The sequence below is a fragment of the Saccoglossus kowalevskii genome, chromosome 2 (genome assembly GCF_978046115.1).
Source record: "Saccoglossus kowalevskii chromosome 2, keSacKowa6.1, whole genome shotgun sequence".
Lineage (NCBI taxonomy): Eukaryota > Metazoa > Hemichordata > Enteropneusta > Harrimaniidae > Saccoglossus > Saccoglossus kowalevskii.
The window spans coordinates 30,626,612-30,648,282 of record NC_140642.1 but is presented as its reverse complement, the minus strand read 5'-3'; the positions used below and the strand labels follow the sequence as shown (position 1 = coordinate 30,648,282).

The window sequence follows — 21,671 nt, the reverse complement described above, 5'->3', positions numbered from 1 at the left end:
ATTATACCACTGCACAAAGACACCGAATGTCTGCGCAATGATGGATGAGACTTGCGATTTAAAAGCATGATATAATAAACATACAAAAAGTCCAATGTCCAAGACAACTGGCAAGCTTTTCTGTCTCAACCTGTTCACTGCATAATAGTCTGATTGGCTATTGCAAAGACTATCAAAGATAAAGCCTGATTGGCTATTGCAAAGACTATCAAAGATAAAGCCTGATTGGCTATTGCAAAGACTATCAAAGATAAAGCTTTGTTTTCAGATACATGTATAAAAACTGATAAAAATGTTTGGCTTAAAAATGATGTAAACAATTGCTTCAGTTTTTACCCTCAAAAACAAGACGGATGAAAATCAGTTTCCTGAATGAAAAAAAAATTGTGATTACATGAACATGTATATTTCAGGGAACAGTTTCACTGTATTTTCAAGCATCAGTGCGTGTTCGACCGTGTTGACCGACCAGCAACAAATCCAACTCAAATTAATATTATAACTTTAAGAGTAGAAAGAATTAAACAAAACCATCTTTGGTAATACTGGGTTATGAATAAAAAAAAAATATACAAGAGAAAATCACAGGTAAAAGAAATGAATAGAAAAGTTTAACAGAGAACTATTAAAAGAAGACAGAATGTGTGTGTACGTTATATAATATACAGTGAAAATAAAAAAAAGAGATATTCAAAATTCATTTACATTTTAGTAAAACCTGACAAATAATCGGTTAATTTAATACAAGCTACTGTTTGACAGTATTTAGCCAGCCTGTGTTTTCTTTACAATTTATAGCATACACATGTACAAATAGGCAGCTTTATTAGCGTGATTGTACATAGTTACATACATACATAAACAATATACATTTTATCATCTCCATTTCACCTCACTCCCTGACAGTTTTGTCTCAACTGGAAAATACTACACAGGTCAGGCATATATTTGTTCAAATAAATAATTCTCGATCAAAAGCTTGTCATTATCTTTTTTATAAATAAGAAAAAGATACAACAGAGAGACAGTAATTTAGATCTTATAAAAAAACAAAATCTGTAAAAAAAAACAAATTCAATTGAAGCTGCACTAAAATGGTGATTGCAATTGGTAGCCATCATAAACTCTAGGGGTACCATTTCCATAAAGGAACAACACAATATACACTTGCATATTATAAGTATACCTCCATGTTATAATAGAGCGGCATAAAACAATTTTGTTTGAAAATAATTTATTATATTTAAGATATCAACAATGAGGTGGGGAATCACAGATCTCAGGAGATGTGATTTAGTTTATAAATAAGGGGGGCATTGCCCCTTTATGAAAATGGTTTCACCCTATTGCCATCTGAGTAATTACTATTTATTTTGCATACTGCGGGATATAATTTCATAATTAGCAGTCATGGCAAAGCCCTATGTGATGGATGTACATAATAAATATTCTTTTAAGACAACAGCTATGTAAATCTGCACAATTCATCAATTGCACTGTCAAATTAAAATATATTATTTTCCTGTTTTTGAAAAGAAAAGAGAATGTACAGATCCTGCATCAGAGGATGTTTTGATTATTGACATTTTTTTGCAATACCCAATTTCCATAAATACACATTAGGTTATTTCCAACTTTCATTAAGAACATATGAAAGAAAGGAAAAAAACAGTCTCTAATGTTTTTGATATAAACCATTATTTTAAAAAATTTAATGAGAATTCAACTTGGACTTAAAAAGTCACCATTGCATAATGAACTCTCAAAAGTATGCCGAATAAAAGAAGGTCAAAATTTAGCTGTTTGACCTCTAAACAACCTTCATGTTAATATACTGGAAGAGACTTCACAATAGTATCGACATTTTTGGAAGATCTCAAGTTACATACCCACTTCAATAAGAGTGTTCATGATCTGATCAAGTTCATCTGCAACATCAGTTCGACACGGAGATGATAAACTATCTGCTATGCTCTTTTCAAAACAAAACGGCTTCCATACATCTTCAGTACTCTTTGGAGAAAGAGGCATGAATAAATCAAAGTCATAGAGGGATACGTCGATATCACTGAACTCTTCCTCACATGCTTCTAGCAAGCTCATAGAAATATCAGTGGTGCAGTGTTTTTTAATTTCGTTGCAAGCAACCCTATTTTGCAAAGTTCGCCCCTCGATTTGATCCCCTGTCCCGCAGATAACCTGTGCACCCTCTTCTGTCTCCATGGCAACCTCCAATGTAGTCATTCCTGCCACAGATTTGCACCGTTCATTCTCTTCACTGCTCACAACACATGGCCTGCTAAGTTTCTTCTCCACCCCGACATTGTCACATGGCTGTCTCCTATGGTTTTCCGTTGCAATCTCGTTTTCAATCTGCTTCAGAGTGTTACAGATGAGCACTGATCGCAGCAAGCACGGCTCAGTAACATTGTGACAAGTGCGCAGTTTGACCAGTGAGATATTGAGAAAGGACTGGCGCTGTTCACAGTACATATTCGCCACTCCTTTCTTCGGCTCCTCTTCCAAGTCATGATATTTTCTTTTAATTCCTTTGGCCAGCATAAGTCTAGTGGAGAGAATAAGGAGAAGCAAAGTTATTGAGTGATCCACATCGACTGCTGGAATGAGTCACAGCACGGACACTTGCAATGACTAGTGGCTGGAGTTAATGTGATGCTGGTGAGGCACTGCAAAGGGTTAACACCTACAATGCGACTACACCTCGTATTAAAATATGATAAAAATACCTACACTGATAACCTATAGACTTAAGCAGTGATGACTACACTATGGTACAAAGGTCCCAATGGCTGCAAATAACACTGTTTACTCTTGATAAAATGGCATATTTCAAAGATTTTCATGAAAATTTTGCAAGGAAATTTTGACCAAAAAAAATTCCAGGTTACTGCAAGTTAAATCATGCAATGGAGTTATAAGGGTTGAAGAACGTATGGTGATGAAATTGAGGTTGACAGAGGTGGGGTGAGAGGGAGGGGTTACAAAAATTGTCAATTGTAGTTGAAATGGCAAATTATAACACTTTGATTTTCAAAGCAACAAAAAAAAATTTGACAGATTATGCATGATTTAGGAGCTGGAAAAAAGTTAGTGATTAACATAAAGATAATAAAAATGAGTAGGGATACCAAATCAGTGATCTATATCTAAATAAAACCTGCAAAAACACCACTACAATATAATATAAAATTAACAATCAGAAGAATATATTAGATACACTCAAAACAAAGTCCATTAAAATAAAACAATTTAGTCTGCGATAATAAAAAACAGAACACTTATTATTTTAACTATTAAAAGTTATGTTTTTGATTTTTTTTCTTTTTCAACACTGTGGATGCATGCAACGAAAAAAAATCACTTTTATTTACATAAACCACATCTCAAAAGGCATCGAATTGCCAGCAGTCCAATTCAGAGTCAAACAACACAACGTCAGCATATAGTAGGAGTTGTTTACTCCACTGGTCGGTGCCTCACTTTTCTAACTAATTATGTATTCAAGGCCACTTAAAGAAAGTCCCTCGAATCGTCCAAGGTAATCTCGGACACGGTACGATATGATATGGTTTTCGGAGAAACATGTTTACTTGAAATCACAAAAAAAGGTTAATAACGTTGTGCTACAAAAAAAAAACGTCGTGGTATACTAGTATATAGTTCCGTATATAGTTTGGCATCAACGGTAGTGGTCTCCTTGGCAGAGTGACCTTTTAACAAAGCTCTACTGAGAATGAATCGCCATGTTTGACCTTGTCCTCATTCAAATGTAGATCTCGAACCACTTTTTTGGCATCACCGTTATTTCCAGGAAAAAAAACGTTGTTTTTTTTTTTAACTCATCGTACAAGGAAAATACGGGCGATTGTGTTCGTCAAATAGTTAAAAGAGACGGAACTTCCGGTTGCAACACGGAAAGACAACCAACGAAAAACGAAGCCAAATTGCTGATTGCAAAAACAGTTCTTACACAGCTGATTCAATCATAAAAATATTCATTTTTTTTTCATAATTTGAACTATCTAGAAATAGAATGTACATAGCGTAAAACTATAAACTATGTGGCGGAATTTCACATTCGATCGATAAGTTCATTTGCTGCTCAAATAATGAAACTTCGATCCCGATTACACAAGACTCCGAAATCGAGCAAAGTGCAAAACAGTAGTGTAGTACGCGTTTCTTTGAACGAAACGAATTTTATATGAAATAGTAACGAATTGCAGATAGTTGTATTATTCAGTACAAAGTAGTAATCAGCAAAAGGCATTACTAGATCAGTATAAACAGCCTAGATAAGGAAATATAGAAACAAGTCCAGTCTTGACAGCTGAACTTTCAAACATGGAAAACAACGTCGATCGGTCGGACAGGGTTTTCCGGTAGTTGTCAAGTCACCGGCGTTTTCGGTCGACCGCGATAAAAGTAATAAAATACTTACATATATTGCTCTTATGTATTCTATAAACTGAAACTGCACATTGATGTGGATCGCTACTTCGGACTGTGTTACATTGATGCTTTTCACTTGAAAATACGAAGAAAATATAACGTAAATGGAAAACCCACAGTTCAGTGCTGTTGATTTCATAAAATTGACCTCTGCGCTTGGGTTTTGATTGACATGTCACGTGACAGACAGGAAGTGCTAGGTAGTTGTAAGGCGTTATCCTATTGGCTCATGTAACACCAGTCCGCCCTCGCACTGTTACGCGATATTTTGGAGAAAAACACATTTATACTAAACTATCTGGCAGTAAACTGAAAAAAAATATTGGAGATATCTTTCCCTCTACTGAATAAAAAAGGGAAACGCACAACAATATGGCTCGGCGTATTATAATCACAACATTTTGGAATATCCTTGCATTGAATGTTACCCAATCAAAATCCACATTACATGACACATATTTGCTGACGTCAATGTTCCATATATGGCTTCATGCGCACGTGCTGAAGTTGTGCATGAGCTCATACGGGATCACCTGAAAGAAGTTGTTGACTTCTTGCTGTTTACTATAGTTACACCAAGGAGAGCGTGGACACCCCTGAAAACATATCGAGGTCTAGTAGAAAAGCGAAAACAACAAAAATATTTACGACATACGTTCAAAATTGAAGTCACGTTTTACATTCCAAGAAAGATTACATTTGTTGTCTTTACCTTGGAGTTGATTATTTACAATGTCGACAACTAGGCAAGAATTTTAAATAGACTTCCTACAAATACGAAATTGCAAAGGGAATAAGAAATGTATTTAAATTCATAAATAAGGGTGAGCTGATTTTATGTCACTCTTGTACTTTATTAATTGACCCTTTTATGACGATCTTATGAAAAATAACTTGTGATAGAAATAATTAATAATTGGATGCGTTGTTTTTTTATTACAGAGAACGGGGCATTGACACTGATTAATATTGACGATCTTGTTTATTACGGTGACGCTATGGCCTATCGACATGACCTCCTGACCGCGCCTCACGACAGCAAAAGAAAAATTACAAGTTATAGGAGTATTAAATTTTATATCAAAGTACCGACGCCGCCATAACAAAAACAACTCTATGGTGCTGCAATGTCCTTTAAAATGTTAAATAATATTACAAAAATTAAAAATTTAGAAATATTATTGAACTGTCACTGTGACTAGTCTATCTTCACATGCGTGTACGTGACAACGTCTTGCGTCATACCTCGCGAAGAGAGGTATGATGTCAGTAGTCAACAGTTGGCTTCTGTGTAGTATTTTACAAGTATGACGACATATCACAAGGTCGATAACCTGCACTGGGAGTGCGTAATCAATTTATAGATTTCGGGGAAGAGTTTTGAGGCGCAAGTGGATAGTCATTTAGACTGTATTTGACGACAAAAAAATTCGTGGTAACAAGTACGTTAAATAAAAAAAACAAACAGCAAATACAGGTAGCTAAAAAAAGTAAAACAGGCCACTCTCTCTGCCCGGCTCACTGTACGCAGGATAGAGGGCGCAATTTCTTTTGCTTTTGTGAAACACATGTCGTCAATACTTTCGATTTTTTATTTTTGTCTGCTCAATATTGGTGTTTGGTTGCTCCAACTGTGACCACAATCATGGCGTGATACAAATTTAAGACATTATGGTCATATAAATGGTACATTACCCCTGGTCATATTTATGAATATTTATATTTTTAAAAAAGTCACATTTGATAATTATTTAAAATTTGGGACAGTGAAAGTCGTTGTAATTTGTGTTTTGAAAGAGTCGTAGATGTACTGTATTTGGTTCCACTACATACATGTATGAAAACAAATACAAAACGCCGTTCTTATAAATACCGCCCTCTAGTGATAGAACTTTTCTGTGACGTCAAAATGATCGGTCAGTATTATTCAACATTGCTATCTTATTTTTATCATCTGTAGTGTTTAGCAAAGTTATATTTCTCTCTTTAAATAAATATTTGATTTCTTCATTTTTATATAACTTTCTACCACAAATTACATACATTTTGAATTTTGTAGCGTATGGGCACATAATCTGTGTAAAGGCTGACCCGGGGTTTGTATGTTCAATTATAGACAGGTATGTGTAATCTTTTTTTAACATTCTGTAGGTGTGCAATTTGTTTTTATGGTTGACCCCTTTATTGTCATCATAGATTGATAGTTTACATATAGACTGTATTTGCAAGATTTGATGTGAAGCTTCTCCATTGTGAGTGTGGTTGTAAAGATATCTTTCGACTGTAGACAACAATCATCAGTTCAAATTTCTCTATGATCATGGAAGGTAAAAATACTATCAAATAGTTTGAGATGGGTTTTAATTGGAATATTTTCTTTCCGGGGAAAGAAGTTGTTTAGTTTTTAAAAAATGTGTTTATATCTCTGTTACCAATGACGTCCTAACACCCTTCCAACGCATGTGTTACACTTTACAGCTTTGTTGAAATGATAACTTGTCATTGATTGGCCAAGTAGTTAAGGTCGAAGGTCAGAGATCAAGGAGCAAAGTGCAAAAGAAATCAAAACCATTTTAAAAATCAAAATGAAAAACTATAATTATTTTCAAAACTGAAGTGAAAATGCAATCTTAAATTCATTTTTAAAGTGAAAATAAAGTGAAATAACAAATGTAAATATATTTTGAAAAATAAAAGTAAGTTTTCAAATATAAATCATTTTCTGAAATAACAGAAAAAATGAAGCAACAAAATTTCATTTTGATTTGAAATTTTTATTTTTACTTATGTATTTAAGTTTGATATGGATTTTAATTGTAAAATCAACAAAAAAATGCCAAAATGCAAATAAAAATGTTAATTATGAATACGTAAAATGCGAAATAAAAAATAAAATACAAGCATGGCCTTGACCCTCAGTTGTTGTAATTGTCACGTGTAACTAGAGGCGAATAAATGATCTCATTTGTTTATTTCTATAGTGTTTCAGATTTAATTTGAATATCATTTATTCATTACAAAACTGTCATAATGTTGGGGAGACAAACTATTTGCATTGGAAGTTAAAACATTATATTCCATAAAAATAAATTTAACCATCTGAATTTCTAACATATACTGGGCTCCTGTATGCAGACAAGGCCAATGTCATACCAAAGCCTGTTTGTACGGATGGATGGGTGTTCCACCAATATCTAACAAAACCCCAAGGTGCACTGGGAATCAATTTGGTACACATATACTTTAAGATCTCATTAATAATGTAGTAACAAGATTGAACAACGAGGTGAAAGGTATATTGTTTTTATAGTTGAATGTCTAAATCTATTTTGGACTTAAACTGCATATATTAAAGGGCGGTGGTCGTCGCACTGAGCATGTGCGACATTTGTGTTGATAAACATTGATTTTCCCTTAATCCAATGCGCTCTTTTAATGGAAATCATAAGTATGAGGTTCAACCTGGGCGCGACTTGCACTAATTACCGCTCATGACTCATTCTATACCTTCTAAACACCTAATAAAATACTTAATTAAAGCTTGGTAACGTCTCAGTTTGTACTTGTTGATTTGCACAACAGTCAAAGTCGCCATCTTTGTTTATATGAGACCCATATCTCGCGAATGTGTGGCGCGACGACTACCGCCCTTTAATTAGGTGAAACATTGTTTAAATATGTCATGTCATCATTTGAGGCTTAGCAGCAAGCAGGGCACTTTCTGTTGTCAAGTTACGTATAAACAACACAAAATATAGCATATCTATAAGCAAAGGGTATATTCATAGATATTTTATTATCTACTGTAAATGGGGTAATTATTCACTGGGTTTTAATTTTGCTTATTTCGCTGACTGGAAAATGTGCTAAATTAAAACCCAGTGAATATGTAAAATTTAGCATAGAACACATTATCTAAATGACGAAACCGTGAATTTAAAACCCACTGAATATGCCTGAAATGGTAAATCAGTGAAATTTAAACCCAGTGAAAATTAGTCATTTTACAGTACCTTAAAGCGGGAGGGTCGTCATCTACGCACGGACGGGAATTGAGTCCCAAGCGACAATAACAACACAGTAAAACGCAAAGGCTAGACGCTTGTTTGTAAACAATGACACACTAATGACTCCCCCGCTTTAATTTACAAGACAAAAAATAAAAATTTGCAAAGCTTAATAAGTCTAACACCTCTTCACCATAACAGACTTTTGGTGTTTCTTCTTTTTAATTCAATATACACAAACCACAAATTACTCCATATAGTTGTATTTTAATACTTTTTACTGGTATCCTAAAATTCAATGAGTAAATGGAAGAAAAGAATGACAACCTGTTTCGAACAGACAGAGGGGCAAAACATTAAAGACAAACACATCTCAAAACCACAACAAAACTATAAATATCATAGAAATAGAAATCATAGAAATACATTGACAAAATAGTGAAGTATTGTACTTCATATATATTTATTTTGTTGTGTTATTTGTGCATTTAGGAGTTGTATTGAAAAAAATATATGAACCAAAAATGATTGACAGCAGAGACCACAGCATTTCCCAGCATGCTTTGCAGATTATACATTATACTTTTTTTTGGTGAAATAATCATTTCTGTGTATTTTGTTTGTAGTTGCGCACGTAGTTGTTTTGGTTATTGTGGTAGGTTTCACATGTTTGTAAACACACTTAAAATAATTTTAATCATGATTCTGTATGATTATGGCAAAGGTGTGAAGATTCTGATATATTTTTCATTAATTCATGGCTAGTAGCTACATATCTATACAGCCATCCCGCGTGATCGCTAATAGCTACATATCTATACAGCCGTCCCATGTGATCGCTAATAGCTACATATCTATACAGCTGTCCCATGTGATCACTAATAGCTACATATCTATACAGCCGTCCCATGTGATCGCTAATAGCTACATATCTATACAGCTGTCCCATGTGATCACTAATAGCTACATATCTATACAGCCGTCCCATGTGATCGCTAATAGCTACATATCTATACAGCCGTCCCATGTGATCGCTAATAGCTACATATCTATACAGCCGTCCCATGTGATCGCTAATAGCTACATATCTATACAGCCGTCCCATGTGATCGCTAATAACTACATATCTATACAGCTGTCCCATATGATCACTAATAGCTACATATCTATACAGCTGTCCCATGTGATCGCTAATAGCTACATATCTATACAGCTGTCCCATGTGATCGCTAATAGCTACATATCTATACAGCCGTCCCATGTGATCGCTAATAGCTATATATCTATACAGCTGTCCCATGTGATCGCTAATAGCTATATATCTATACAGCCGTCCCATGTGATCGCTAATAGCTACATATCTATACAGCCGTCCCATGTGATCGCTAATAGCTACATATTTATACAGCCGTCCCATGTGATCGCTAATAGCTACATATCTATACAGCTGTCCCATGTGATCACTAATAGCTACATATCTATACAGCCGTCCCATGTGATCGCTAATAGCTACATATCTATACAGCTGTCCCATGTGATCGCTAATAGCTACATATCTATACAGCTGTCCCATGTGATCACTAATAACTACATATCTATACAGCCGTTTCATGTGATCGCTAATAGCTACATATCTATACAGCCGTCCCATGTGATCGCTAATAACTACATATCTATACAGCTGTCCCATGTGATCGCTAATAGCTATATATCTATACAGCCGTCCCATGTGATCGCTAATAGCTACATATCTATACAGCTGTCCCATGTGATCGCTAATAGCTACATATCTATACAGCCGTCCCATGTGATCGCTAATAGCTACATATCTATACAGCTGTCCCATGTGATCACTAATAGCTACATATCTATACAGCTGTCCCATGTGATCGCTAATAGCTACATATCTATACAGCTTTCCCATGTGATCGCTAATAGCTACATATCTATACAGCCGTCCCATGTGATCGCTAATAGCTACATATCTATACAGCCGTCCCATGTGATCGCTAATAGCTACATATCTATACAGCTGTCCCATGTGATCGCTAATAGCTACATATCTATACAGCCGTCCCATGTGATCGCTAATAGCTACATATCTATATAGCCGTACCGTGTGATCGCTAATAGCTACATATCTATACAGCCGTCCCATGTGATCGCTAATAGCTACATATCTATACAGCCGTACCGTGTGATCGCTAATAGCTACATATCTATATAGCCGTACCGTGTGATCACTAATAGCTACATATCTATATAGCCGTCCCATGCGATCGCTAATAGCTACATATCTATACAGCCGTCCCATATGATCGCTAATAGCTACATATCTATACAGCCGTCCCATGTGATCGCTAATAGCTACAAATCTATACAGCTGTCCCATATGATCGCTAATAGCTACATATCTGTACAGCCGTCGCATGTGATCGCTAATAGCTATATATCTATACAGCCGTCCCATGTGATCGCTAATAGCTACATATCTATATAGCCGTCCCATGTGATCGCTAATAGCTACATATCTATACAGCCATCCCGTGTGATCGCTAATAACTACATATCTATACAGCTGTCCCATATGATCACTAATAGCTACATATCTATACAGCCATCCCGTGTGATCGCTAATAACTACATATCTATACAGCTGTCCCATATGATCACTAATAGCTACATATCTATACAGCTGTCCCATGTGATCACTAATAGCTATATATCTATACAGCTGTCCCATATGATCACTAATAGCTACATATCTATACAGCTGTCCCATGTGATCGCTAATAGCTATATATCTATACAGCCATCCCGTGTGATCGCTAATAACTACATATCTATACAGCTGTCCCATATGATCACTAATAGCTATATATCTATACAGCTGTCCCATGCGATCGCTAATAGCTATATATCTATACAGCCATCCCATGTGATCGCTAATAGCTACATATCTATACAGCTGTCCCATGCGATCGCTAATAGCTATATATCTATACAGCCATCCCATGTGATCGCTAATAGCTACATATCTATACAGCTTTCCCATGTGATCGCTAATAGCTACATATCTATACAGCCATCCCGTGTGATCGCTAATAACTACATATCTATACAGCTGTCCCATGCGATCGCTAATAGCTATATATCTATACAGCTGTCCCATATGATCACTAATAGCTACATATCTATACAGCTGTCCCATGTGATCGCTAATAGCTATATATCTATATAGCCGTCCCATGTGATCGCTAATAGCTACATATCTATACAGCCGTCCCATGTGATCGCTAATAGCTACATATCTATACAGCCGTCCCATGTGATCGCTAATAGCTATATATCTATACAGCTGTCCCATGTGATCGCTAATAGCTACATATCTATACAGCTGTCCCATGTGATCGCTAATAGCTACATATCTATACAGCCGTCCCATGTGATCGCTAATAGCTACATATCTATGCAGCTGTCCCATGTGATCACTAATAGCTACATATCTATACAGCCGTCCCATGTGATCGCTAATAGCTACATATCTATACAGCCATCCCGTGTGATCGCTAATAACTACATATCTATACAGCTGTCCCATATGATCACTAATAGCTACATATCTATACAGCCGTCCCATGTGATCACTAATAACTACATATCTATACAGCTGTCCCATATGATCACTAATAGCTACATATCTATACAGCTGTCCCATGTGATCACTAATAGCTACATATCTATACAGCTGTCCCATGTGATCGCTAATAGCTACATATCTATACAGCTGTCCCATGTGATCGCTAATAGCTACATATCTATACAGCTGTCCCATGTGATCGCTAATAGCTACATATCTATACAGCCGTCCCATGTGATCGCTAATAGCTACATATCTATATAGCTGTCCCATGTGATCACTAATAACTACATATCTATACAGCTGTCCCATATGATCACTAATAGCTACATATCTATACAGCTGTCCCATGTGATCACTAATAGCTACATATCTATACAGCTGTCCCATGTGATCGCTAATAGCTACATATCTATACAGCTGTCCCATGTGATCGCTAATAGCTACATATCTATACAGCTGTCCCATATGATCACTAATAGCTACATATCTATACAGCTGTCCCATGTGATCGCTAATAACTACATATCTATACAGCTGTCCCATGTGATCGCTAATAGCTACATATCTATACAGCTGTCCCATATGATCACTAATAGCTACATATCTATACAGCTGTCCCATGCGATCGCTAATAGCTATATATCTATACAGCTGTCCCATATGATCACTAATAGCTACATATCTATACAGCTGTCCCATGTGATCGCTAATAGCTATATATCTATATAGCCGTCCCATATGATCGCTAATAGCTATATATCTATACAGCTGTCCCATGTGATCGCTAATAGCTACATATCTATGCAGCTGTCACATGTGATCACTAATAGCTACATGTCTATACAGCTGTCCCATGTGATCGCTAATAACTACATATCTATACAGCTGTCCCATGTGATCGCTAATAGCTACATATCTATACAGCTGTCCCATGTGATCACTAATAGCTACATATCTATACAGCTGTCCCATGTGATCGCTAATAGCTACATATCTATACAGCCGTCCTATGTGATCGCTAATAGCTACATATCTATACAGCCGTCCTATGTGATCGCTAATAGCTACATATCTATACAGCCGTCCTATGTGATCGCTAATAGCTACATATCTATACAGCCGTCCTATGTGATCGCTAATAGCTACATATCTATACAGCTGTCCCATGTGATCACTAATAGCTACATATCTATACAGCTGTCCCATGTGATCGCTAATAGCTACATATCTATACAGCCGTCCTATGTGATCGCTAATAGCTACATATCTATACAGCCGTCCTATGTGATCGCTAATAGCTACATATCTATACAGCTGTCCCATGTGATCGCTAATAGCTACATATCTATACAGCCATCCCGTGTGATCGCTAATAGCTACATTTCTATACAGCCGTCCCATGTGATCGCTAATAGCTACATATCTATACAGCCACCCCGTGTGATCGCTAATAGCTACATATCTATACAGCTGTCCCATGTGATCGCTAATAGCTACATATCTATACAGCCATCCCGTGTGATCGCTAATAGCTACATATCTATACAGCCGTCCCATGTGATCGCTAATAGCTACATATCTATACAGCCATCCCGTGTGATCGCTAATAGCTACATATCTATACAGCCGTCCCATGTGATCGCTAATAGCTACATATCTATACAGCCACCCCGTGTGATCGCTAATAGCTACATATCTATACAGCCGTCCCATGTGATCGCTAATAGCTACATATCTATACAGCCGTCCCATAAGATCGCTAATAGCTACATATCTATACAGCTGTCCCATATGATCGCTAATAGCTACATATCTATACAGCTGTCCCATATGATCGCTAATAGCTACATATCTATATAGCCGTCCCATGTGATCGCTAATAGCTACATATCTATACAGCCATACCATGTGACCGATAATAGCTAAATGCCCATTCAGCCATCACAGTTGAAGACATCTTTTCAAATCATAGTTAATATACTGATTATGTTGTTATTTTGAATTATTTTTGAAATCTGGGTTCAGGTACTAGAAATGAACTTGAACTTGAACTTTATTATTATTTTAAACTGTTCTCAAAAGGCAAAGTTTGCCTACTTTTGGCCTGTGTTTATCAAAATATATATTTTATATTAAACATAAAGATTTTTCTCCGCTGAATGATAACAAATTAAAACATTGAATACAATAATTATGGTCGAATGTTCACCTACATTTTATTGTGCAACTTTGAACCTGGTATTTGTAAATATCATCAGATTATGACACATAATGATGAGACACATCAAATATTTCCACGTATGGTTACGGGTTATGTATCACGCACGTGATAACAAAACATCTTGAATTTTGAAAAGTACACGTATAAGTGTTGCCATTGCTTCAATATGCGTTCGATACTAAAAGTATCAAGTATTCCAATGAAATGTCTTGTATTTGAGTAGGTCTGCTAGTGTGAATTAAACAAACGAATAAATACTAAATAGTAATAACATTCGATATGAAAACTTACTTGACATTATGCAACACACTAATGCGCCCCCTTTAGACACTAAGATAGATTTTGGAAGAGCGCCCTCAACATACTTTAACAAAGTTGACCGAGAGTTTTTTTGCCTGCCTGAAAGTTTGTCCAAATTTAACTCTTGTCGCTGCACTACTGTGACTCAACACCTGGGGGGTTACTCCAAGTAGTCAGCATGGTACCCATGCTGAAGTATAACTTTTCAACAAAAAACTCCAAACACATACTTATTTTTGTGAAATTATACTCCTTTTCAAGTGCAGATCATAAAATAGATACTCTATACACTAAAATCATACTGTTTCCAAGTTGAGGTAAAATAAATTCATGAGATTCCTTTTTTCCCACTTTATTACTATATTCTAAATCACCGAACGCATTCGGAACCCGGAATCGTCAAAACAACGCAAACTTGCCGATTCTCCGTCGATTTTGTCACGATTTTCTTTCGTTTTTTGTTTGTTTATTGCGGGGGTGTGAGGTGACAGCCCGAGAAATATCCCTTTTTTGTAAACACGTTGTATCTCCAAGACAAGTGAAATTGGACCCTTTATTTATATATTTTAAAATATTCGACGCTAAACACGGTACACACGTCGAATAACTAAATAACACCCCTTTTACTCGTTTGTTTACTTTAGCTTGCGTACAATATTTTATTCGGCGGCGATAGGCTGGGGAAACTTGGTCATAGTGTTGGGTCTGTCAATCATACCGAGGTGACCTGATCACCCAATGTGATTAGCAAGACGAACCATTTACTAATTAAAATCCTGTTATTATCGGCAAATGTTTTATGTCGTTATTATTTTCAGTGAACGGCAAATGTTTACAAACAAATTTTAAACCCTGGTTTACAACCACGACGGGCGTTTGTCTGAATAAATTTAAAATGTGGTCTGTGAGCGCAAACTATCTATATATTAGGGGGGAAATGTGTTAACTCCATATCGTGAGATAGAAAACTAAACTCTTGAGGGCGTTTGGGGGAACTCACATCTTCTCCATAGAACATCCATGATTATAGTTAGAAACACAATGTTCGGATTTTAATTCTAAATGATTGTGGTTCGATTATACTCTATTCTAATAATTATATTACTGGTGAATCATTAATCATCACAGTACCTATATAGAATAACAAGACAGACGTTACATGTTACATGCTATAAGTATGTTACTGGCGACTGACATTTTGTAGTCTGCTTCAGTTGCTTTGGTCACATGATATCAGGCTATATATTTGATTGGTTACTGTTAACCAACAACCTGCAACATGTTGCAAGAAATAGAGCACATGATGTCTGTATTTCAATCATCTTATTACAACTTGCTGCAGCTTGTTGCATGGTACACGTGTCAACTGTTATTGCCTCGTGTATCATAGCATTAATATGCGTGTTTGGAAGGCACTGGCAGGACAAAATTATACTGCAGATTGATTTGTCAGCTCCGGGAATTATTTTATTATACTCGTATGCCAGCTGAGTGTGGGTTTTGGGAAATCTAATCTGGAAACAAATTTCTGGAACAGATGCAAATTACACTAAAAACTGCCCCTTTGTTCCGATATCAGGTCATTTTTAATTTTAAAAATTACAAGCCCACTCTCTACCCGCCCCAAACATTTCCTAGGACAGGGTTGATGTTCTATCGTATTTTTCAAGATAAAGTCGCATGAGCAAAAGAAAAACGTTTAGTTAGGCTGTACATGACGCTATGCTTAAAATGTCCTATTATTGACACTGTACATTCATTGTATAATGAGTTTAGTCATAACGTTCGGGTGAACTGTGGATCGCTCGTCATCGCGCCACCTTCTTCCACATCGATGCGTTGAGGGCGCTATACTCAAGCGGATTCAATGATGTGCCAGCAAATATTTTCGTAACACTGATTACTGTATCTGATAGCATTACAAGCCAACCATGCCTATGATATTGATGAATCACTACGGAAAAAAAACATACACCAGCAAGTCTGGTCATTAATGCGGTGAAAGAACATTAATGAAGTGTTTATGTTTTTATAAGTTTAATATTTTTGACACGCTCTAATAATCTATTAAAAATTAAATTAATTGCGCACTAAAATGAATTAGTATAAGTAACACTATACATTACTTGCTTAAAAAAGGGTCCTTATTCACTCATCGCATTACATCGGAATGTGTCGGCTGGTGAACATGAACGCCGTCATGGTGAGATGTATGCCATCCCATTTTCTAAGTAGGCCGGAGGAGAAATAAAATTGAATGAAAACCCAAGTTAATGAATTATTCATAAACAATTTAGTTTCGAAGGTCGACTGTGTCGTGCATACGCTGTGCTTCGTGGTCGTCGTTGTCGTCAGTACATGCTTGCAGAACGACATAGTCGATGCGCAATAATCAGCGGCTTTGCAAACACAGGTAAGATCAGGTGATCATCAAGAGATAATGGGCAACTGGCGATAATTGTATTACACGTTTTTTTTTTCATTGTTTATTATATCCAGTGTTTTGTGGTGATTAATGTTAAAATGCGATTTAGTGCGCAGCGCTCAATGAATATATATTACAAATACGTACAGTAGCCGTCACCTAAGCAACTGGTGTATGGGGCGACATTCCTAGCAATTTCCCGCCGGTAACATCCTGAAATGATACCGATGTTCATGTCCTCGTGGGAACAGACAGCATAGTAACACATGCAAAGTTGTACATGTCAGTGCAGTCATGCAATGCATACACTCGCTTGCGGCGATCGATATTGTCACATCATTTAGAAATATTTTCAAAGATCCAGTTTACATAATAATACGTAATTACTGATATTACGGTAATTGCATCCTTATATTAAATTGCATCACGGGAGTGACGCATCGTTCCGGCGGCGACCTTCACTATTTCGTAACGTTTTTTTTTTTACTTTATTCATTTGGAGCAGCCTTGAAATATTCATACATGGACTGCAGTTATAAATAGATTCCATTATTAGCAGTGAGGGCAATACATCTCATGAAATCAATTCGAACTCATTAGAATATGTGCGTATGGTACCATGAAACGCGTCAGTGCGATGCTATAAAACGGCCGTTTTCTGCTTCGTGAATGAATCAAATAATATTACTATTACAGTGCGCTTAATAACGTATTTACAAACAGTATATTATTCATTGACATTGAATCAATATGATATATAATGAAGACCAAATGGTTTCCATGGTAACTCGATAGGCGCATTTTAAAGCTAAACATGTTTGATAAGGCAGTAATCTCCGATCGTTATATCACAGATACGGGTACGTATGCCGAAGGATCCCGACATGGTTTGTCACAGTCGTCAGTAATTTATTCATTCAATGTGGACGTGGGGTAGGATGACCAGCCATGGACCTTACAATTATAAAATCTATCGCAAAGGATTTCCTTTAAGATTTTACACTGTCTCGCGCGGTGATAGATGCTCGTTGTCAAGGCAACCATTTACATCATGTCAGTAACTAAGCATTATCTCAATTTCCCGTCACAACTATGACGTCATGATTGAAAATTGAAGGTCCGCGAGTTAAGTATGTAATATATCTCGAGAGAATAAATATAGGTCACTTTTAAATTTCCATGGCAACCATGACCTTTACAATTTGATGAAATTATTTTAGTTCCGTCCGAATATTCGCTGTTTTCCCAGACGCTGTCGGATTTTTTCAATTGACTTCAGAATATTAATATTATTCAATGTTACTATTTATGTGCATATAATATTATTTATGAAGTAACATTAGCCTTGAAATAAACCCCTTGAAAATGGCGCTTAGCAAAGAACAATAGCGTGTTATTTTTCATTGCTGCGCACCTTTCATATGCAAATTCAAAATGACCAATCGACGGCTGCAATTGGTTTCTATTCATTCTTGCTTCATACTACTGGAGTTCAGTGTGATTTTTTTTCCAATCTATCATTTATCTACTTTTATGGGTTATTTTTGTTATAGTGACCCCTTGTTACGAACATAGCATATCTGCTTTGACAGTAAGCGTTCTACAGTGCCCATTTGGGTTAATTGGTTTCCGATAGGGCGTTTCGTATTACAGGAGGAAATACGGGCTCGTTCAATACGCATGCCGTACCGGACTGGGGGGAAGCAATAAATGTAAGAGCCGTGTTATCTTTTGTTGTCTGAATGAATAACGTGCCCAGGCGTATGGCTCAACTGCGCTTCAGACAACTATACCACAGCTGCCAAGTTGACTAATGGATGAGTGTCTCTAAACAGAGTTAATTGTATTGTTCTTTCCAGGATCGTTACCTGCGAGCACCAGAAGTCTCGTAATCCCATCAACACACTACACGGTAACATAATAATCTCCGTTTAAAGCAACGTGTTTATTTATTGTTTTCCAGTCCACACGTTTTACCTTTGTACGTCTTTGTGTTACTCGCTGTAATCTATGTTCTACATCTCCATATCAGCACAACGCAATATGTTGTCACTTTTTTTACTTATACAGGGCTATCATACAGAAGCCTGTTGGTTGCCATACGGATGTTATCGCCGAGAGTATTACACGTGAATTTCCAGTAGTACATATATACACGTACTATATATATAAGTACTACATAGCCTGCGGACAGATCCGAAACATTTCACCGTAGCAGATTTGACGAGAGCGTGCTGGCGTTACTTTGCCAGCGGTGATTTCCTATATAAACCTCATTGCCGGTGCGGTGCGTATTCTGCTGCTGGGAATCTTTCAAGATGAACGAATAAATTGGCCTTTCGCACCTGCTCGATCGTTCTAAGAAAACAAGAGGGGGCATTATGACTTTGGTCGGTCTTGCCATGACAAGCATTTGTAACGTATCGCCCAGAACGTATGGCCTTGACGAACAATGCACTGTTGTATCTGCGGTGCCGACAGCCACGCTCCGTGAAGCAGACGACGATAATTACTTACCACATGACTACAATAAAATGTACTTGAAAAGCCACGATAATCTCAAAGATAATAGTTCAGTTGAAGAGCTGGAATTAAAAACCGGTAGGTAAATTACACTTGAAAATACGCGCGTTGTTGACCTAACTAGTTGACTGACTAGTGCAGTTGAGGGATTTTAATACACATTTGTCACAGTTCTTGAATATTAATTAGTGCATATCACAATTACGATACGAGTATGGTTACGTAATAAGCTAACACGTGAATATGTTTAAAACTTGATTATTGCATGTGCGGTAATACTAATAATAAGCACAGCTCTATTCATGTGTCACTAATATGATAAAGCAAACACGTACATTCCAATGTCAATAATATTCTGATTGTATCCGATTATATCGGAGTCCGCGAGCTACGGCACGTACTATGAAGTATTTTACCAAATTTCATGACAAGATCGTATATAATAATGATAATAATACTAATTTATTTATTTTTCTTGTGCGTTAAATTAAATTGAATTAATTTACGTTACACAGTACGACGCTGTGTAATATGATCCTGTTCATGTGATACGAAGGGAGAATGGTTCATATAGACATATTGGTTGCCTCTTTTCGAATAATAAAAAATATAATATTACGTTTATTACTCTCGCTTTGTATCGTGGTTATAATATAATATAACCATTTTATGAGCATTATATAACATTATAGTACTATGTATATTGTATGATAAAAGAGGTGGTGTCAGACAATGGAAACACCAGCCTTGGCTTACTCGCTGCTGATTGCATTTTCATCGATTTTTTTATTGAGATGTAATTATTTATTACACATGATTTTACAGATGCCTCTCTGCAAATAAACGAAGTATATGGACACGTACACCACAGGGAGCAAGACGATCCTAACTGTTTTAGATTTACGGCGAAAAGAAAACTGGACGAGGAGGAAGATGACGACGACGACGTTGCTATTGGTGGTGATAGACATTTTTTTGACACAAATAGAGGTGTGATGGATCGTATGCATATTTTAAGAATTTCCATTGAGAAACTGAATCAAACTGAAGATCCCGAGATTTTCCTGCGGCGTTCAGTTCTCATAAATAATGTAGTAAAGCGAATTCACAATGAACTACGGGATGAAAGACATATCCACTATGGGTTGCCTAGGAAACGTATTCATTATTGCCATCACTATGACAATCGTTTAATGGGGACCCCAGTGTCATCATATTTTTATATGGAGCCTGATATTGATTCCGATTGCAGTGCGGCAATGATCACGGACGACATGACAGAGCGGTTAGTGAACAGCATCACCGGTAGCCATGGCAACAATAATGGAGAGGACATGCCCGAGAAAACAATGAAACAAACATCTGCGTTGGTCGGTGGAGATCTAGATGGCGTTTTTTGTAATTTAATTTGCTCCTCCTTGAATGAGTAAAACTTGTCAATAGCGTTACGGTTGAATAATTATCCGACAATGATAGTGGCTATCAATTCTGAAATAACGACTAATTATATTGCCTAATGAGGGAAGAGATGAGCGACGGGTGTTTATGAAAAAAATTAAAAATCACACTATTTGAATGTATTAAAAATACATTTTATATGTTTGAATGTAACTCAAGCAAATAAATATATATATCACATTACATGTGCGTGGCATTTGCAGTTTTTCGATCGTAACCTCTGTGACGTATTTTTTCAGTGACGTAGCGATGACGTCAGCGAAAGAACCGCTTTGTCTGCAATTTGTTGGGCGTTGACATCGGTAACGTTCGAATCGCAATGTATTATAGAGATTAAAAACTCGTGCCAAAAAAAGAGAGAAAATATGAAGATTTCGTTTGTTCATTCGAATAAAAGTGTCTGTTTTTCCATCCGAAGAAACATACTTTGTATCATGGACTCCATATCGTCTATGACAGTGGTGTGTTTTCAATCATGAGGGAGGGGGGGGGTACAAAGAAAATGTAGATTTTTTTTCAACCCTGTCAAATTTTCCATCAGGGGCTAACAACTGCGTTTTTCATTGTATCAGAAACGCCACGAGAAATTCGAAGTAACTGAATAATTTTGTAAACCGCTAT

The 21,671-nt window shown here is 36.5% G+C and overlaps 2 protein-coding genes and 1 long non-coding RNA gene across 5 annotated transcripts; 2 read left to right on the top strand and 1 right to left on the bottom strand.

Moving 5' to 3' along the window:
* Positions 1-1,514: 1,514 nt before the first annotated feature.
* On the bottom strand, positions 1,515-4,602 carry LOC100376671 (cell division cycle-associated protein 4-like). Its single transcript, XM_002735131.4, has 2 exons — positions 4,463-4,602; positions 1,515-2,566 (listed from the first exon to the last, which is right to left on the bottom strand). Exon 2 carries the CDS (start codon positions 2,560-2,562, stop codon positions 1,882-1,884), a length of 681 nt encoding a protein of 226 aa, XP_002735177.1. The 5' UTR covers positions 2,563-2,566; positions 4,463-4,602; the 3' UTR covers positions 1,515-1,881.
* Positions 4,603-4,972: 370 nt separating this feature from the next.
* LOC144352771 (uncharacterized) lies at positions 4,973-5,654 on the top strand. The gene is made up of 2 exons (XR_013420660.1): positions 4,973-5,297; positions 5,416-5,654. It is a non-coding gene; the product is annotated as an uncharacterized LOC144352771 (long non-coding RNA).
* An 11,386-nt stretch (positions 5,655-17,040) lies between these two features.
* LOC102807732 (uncharacterized) lies at positions 17,041-21,233 on the top strand. Of its 3 annotated transcripts, none has more exons than XM_085507335.1 (4): positions 17,041-17,057; positions 18,929-18,981; positions 19,140-19,670; positions 20,418-21,233. In XM_085507335.1, exons 3-4 carry the CDS (start codon positions 19,451-19,453, stop codon positions 21,020-21,022), a joined length of 825 nt encoding a protein of 274 aa, XP_085363461.1. In that variant the 5' UTR covers positions 17,041-17,057; positions 18,929-18,981; positions 19,140-19,450; the 3' UTR covers positions 21,023-21,233. The 3 variants fall into 3 exon arrangements, with proteins under 3 accessions (XP_085363461.1, XP_077865828.1, XP_006817196.1); XM_078009702.1 differs by lacking the exon at positions 17,041-17,057 and adding an exon at positions 18,544-18,781; XM_006817133.2 differs by lacking the exon at positions 17,041-17,057 and having other exon boundaries at positions 18,803-18,981.
* The last annotated feature ends 438 nt before the right edge of the window (positions 21,234-21,671 follow it).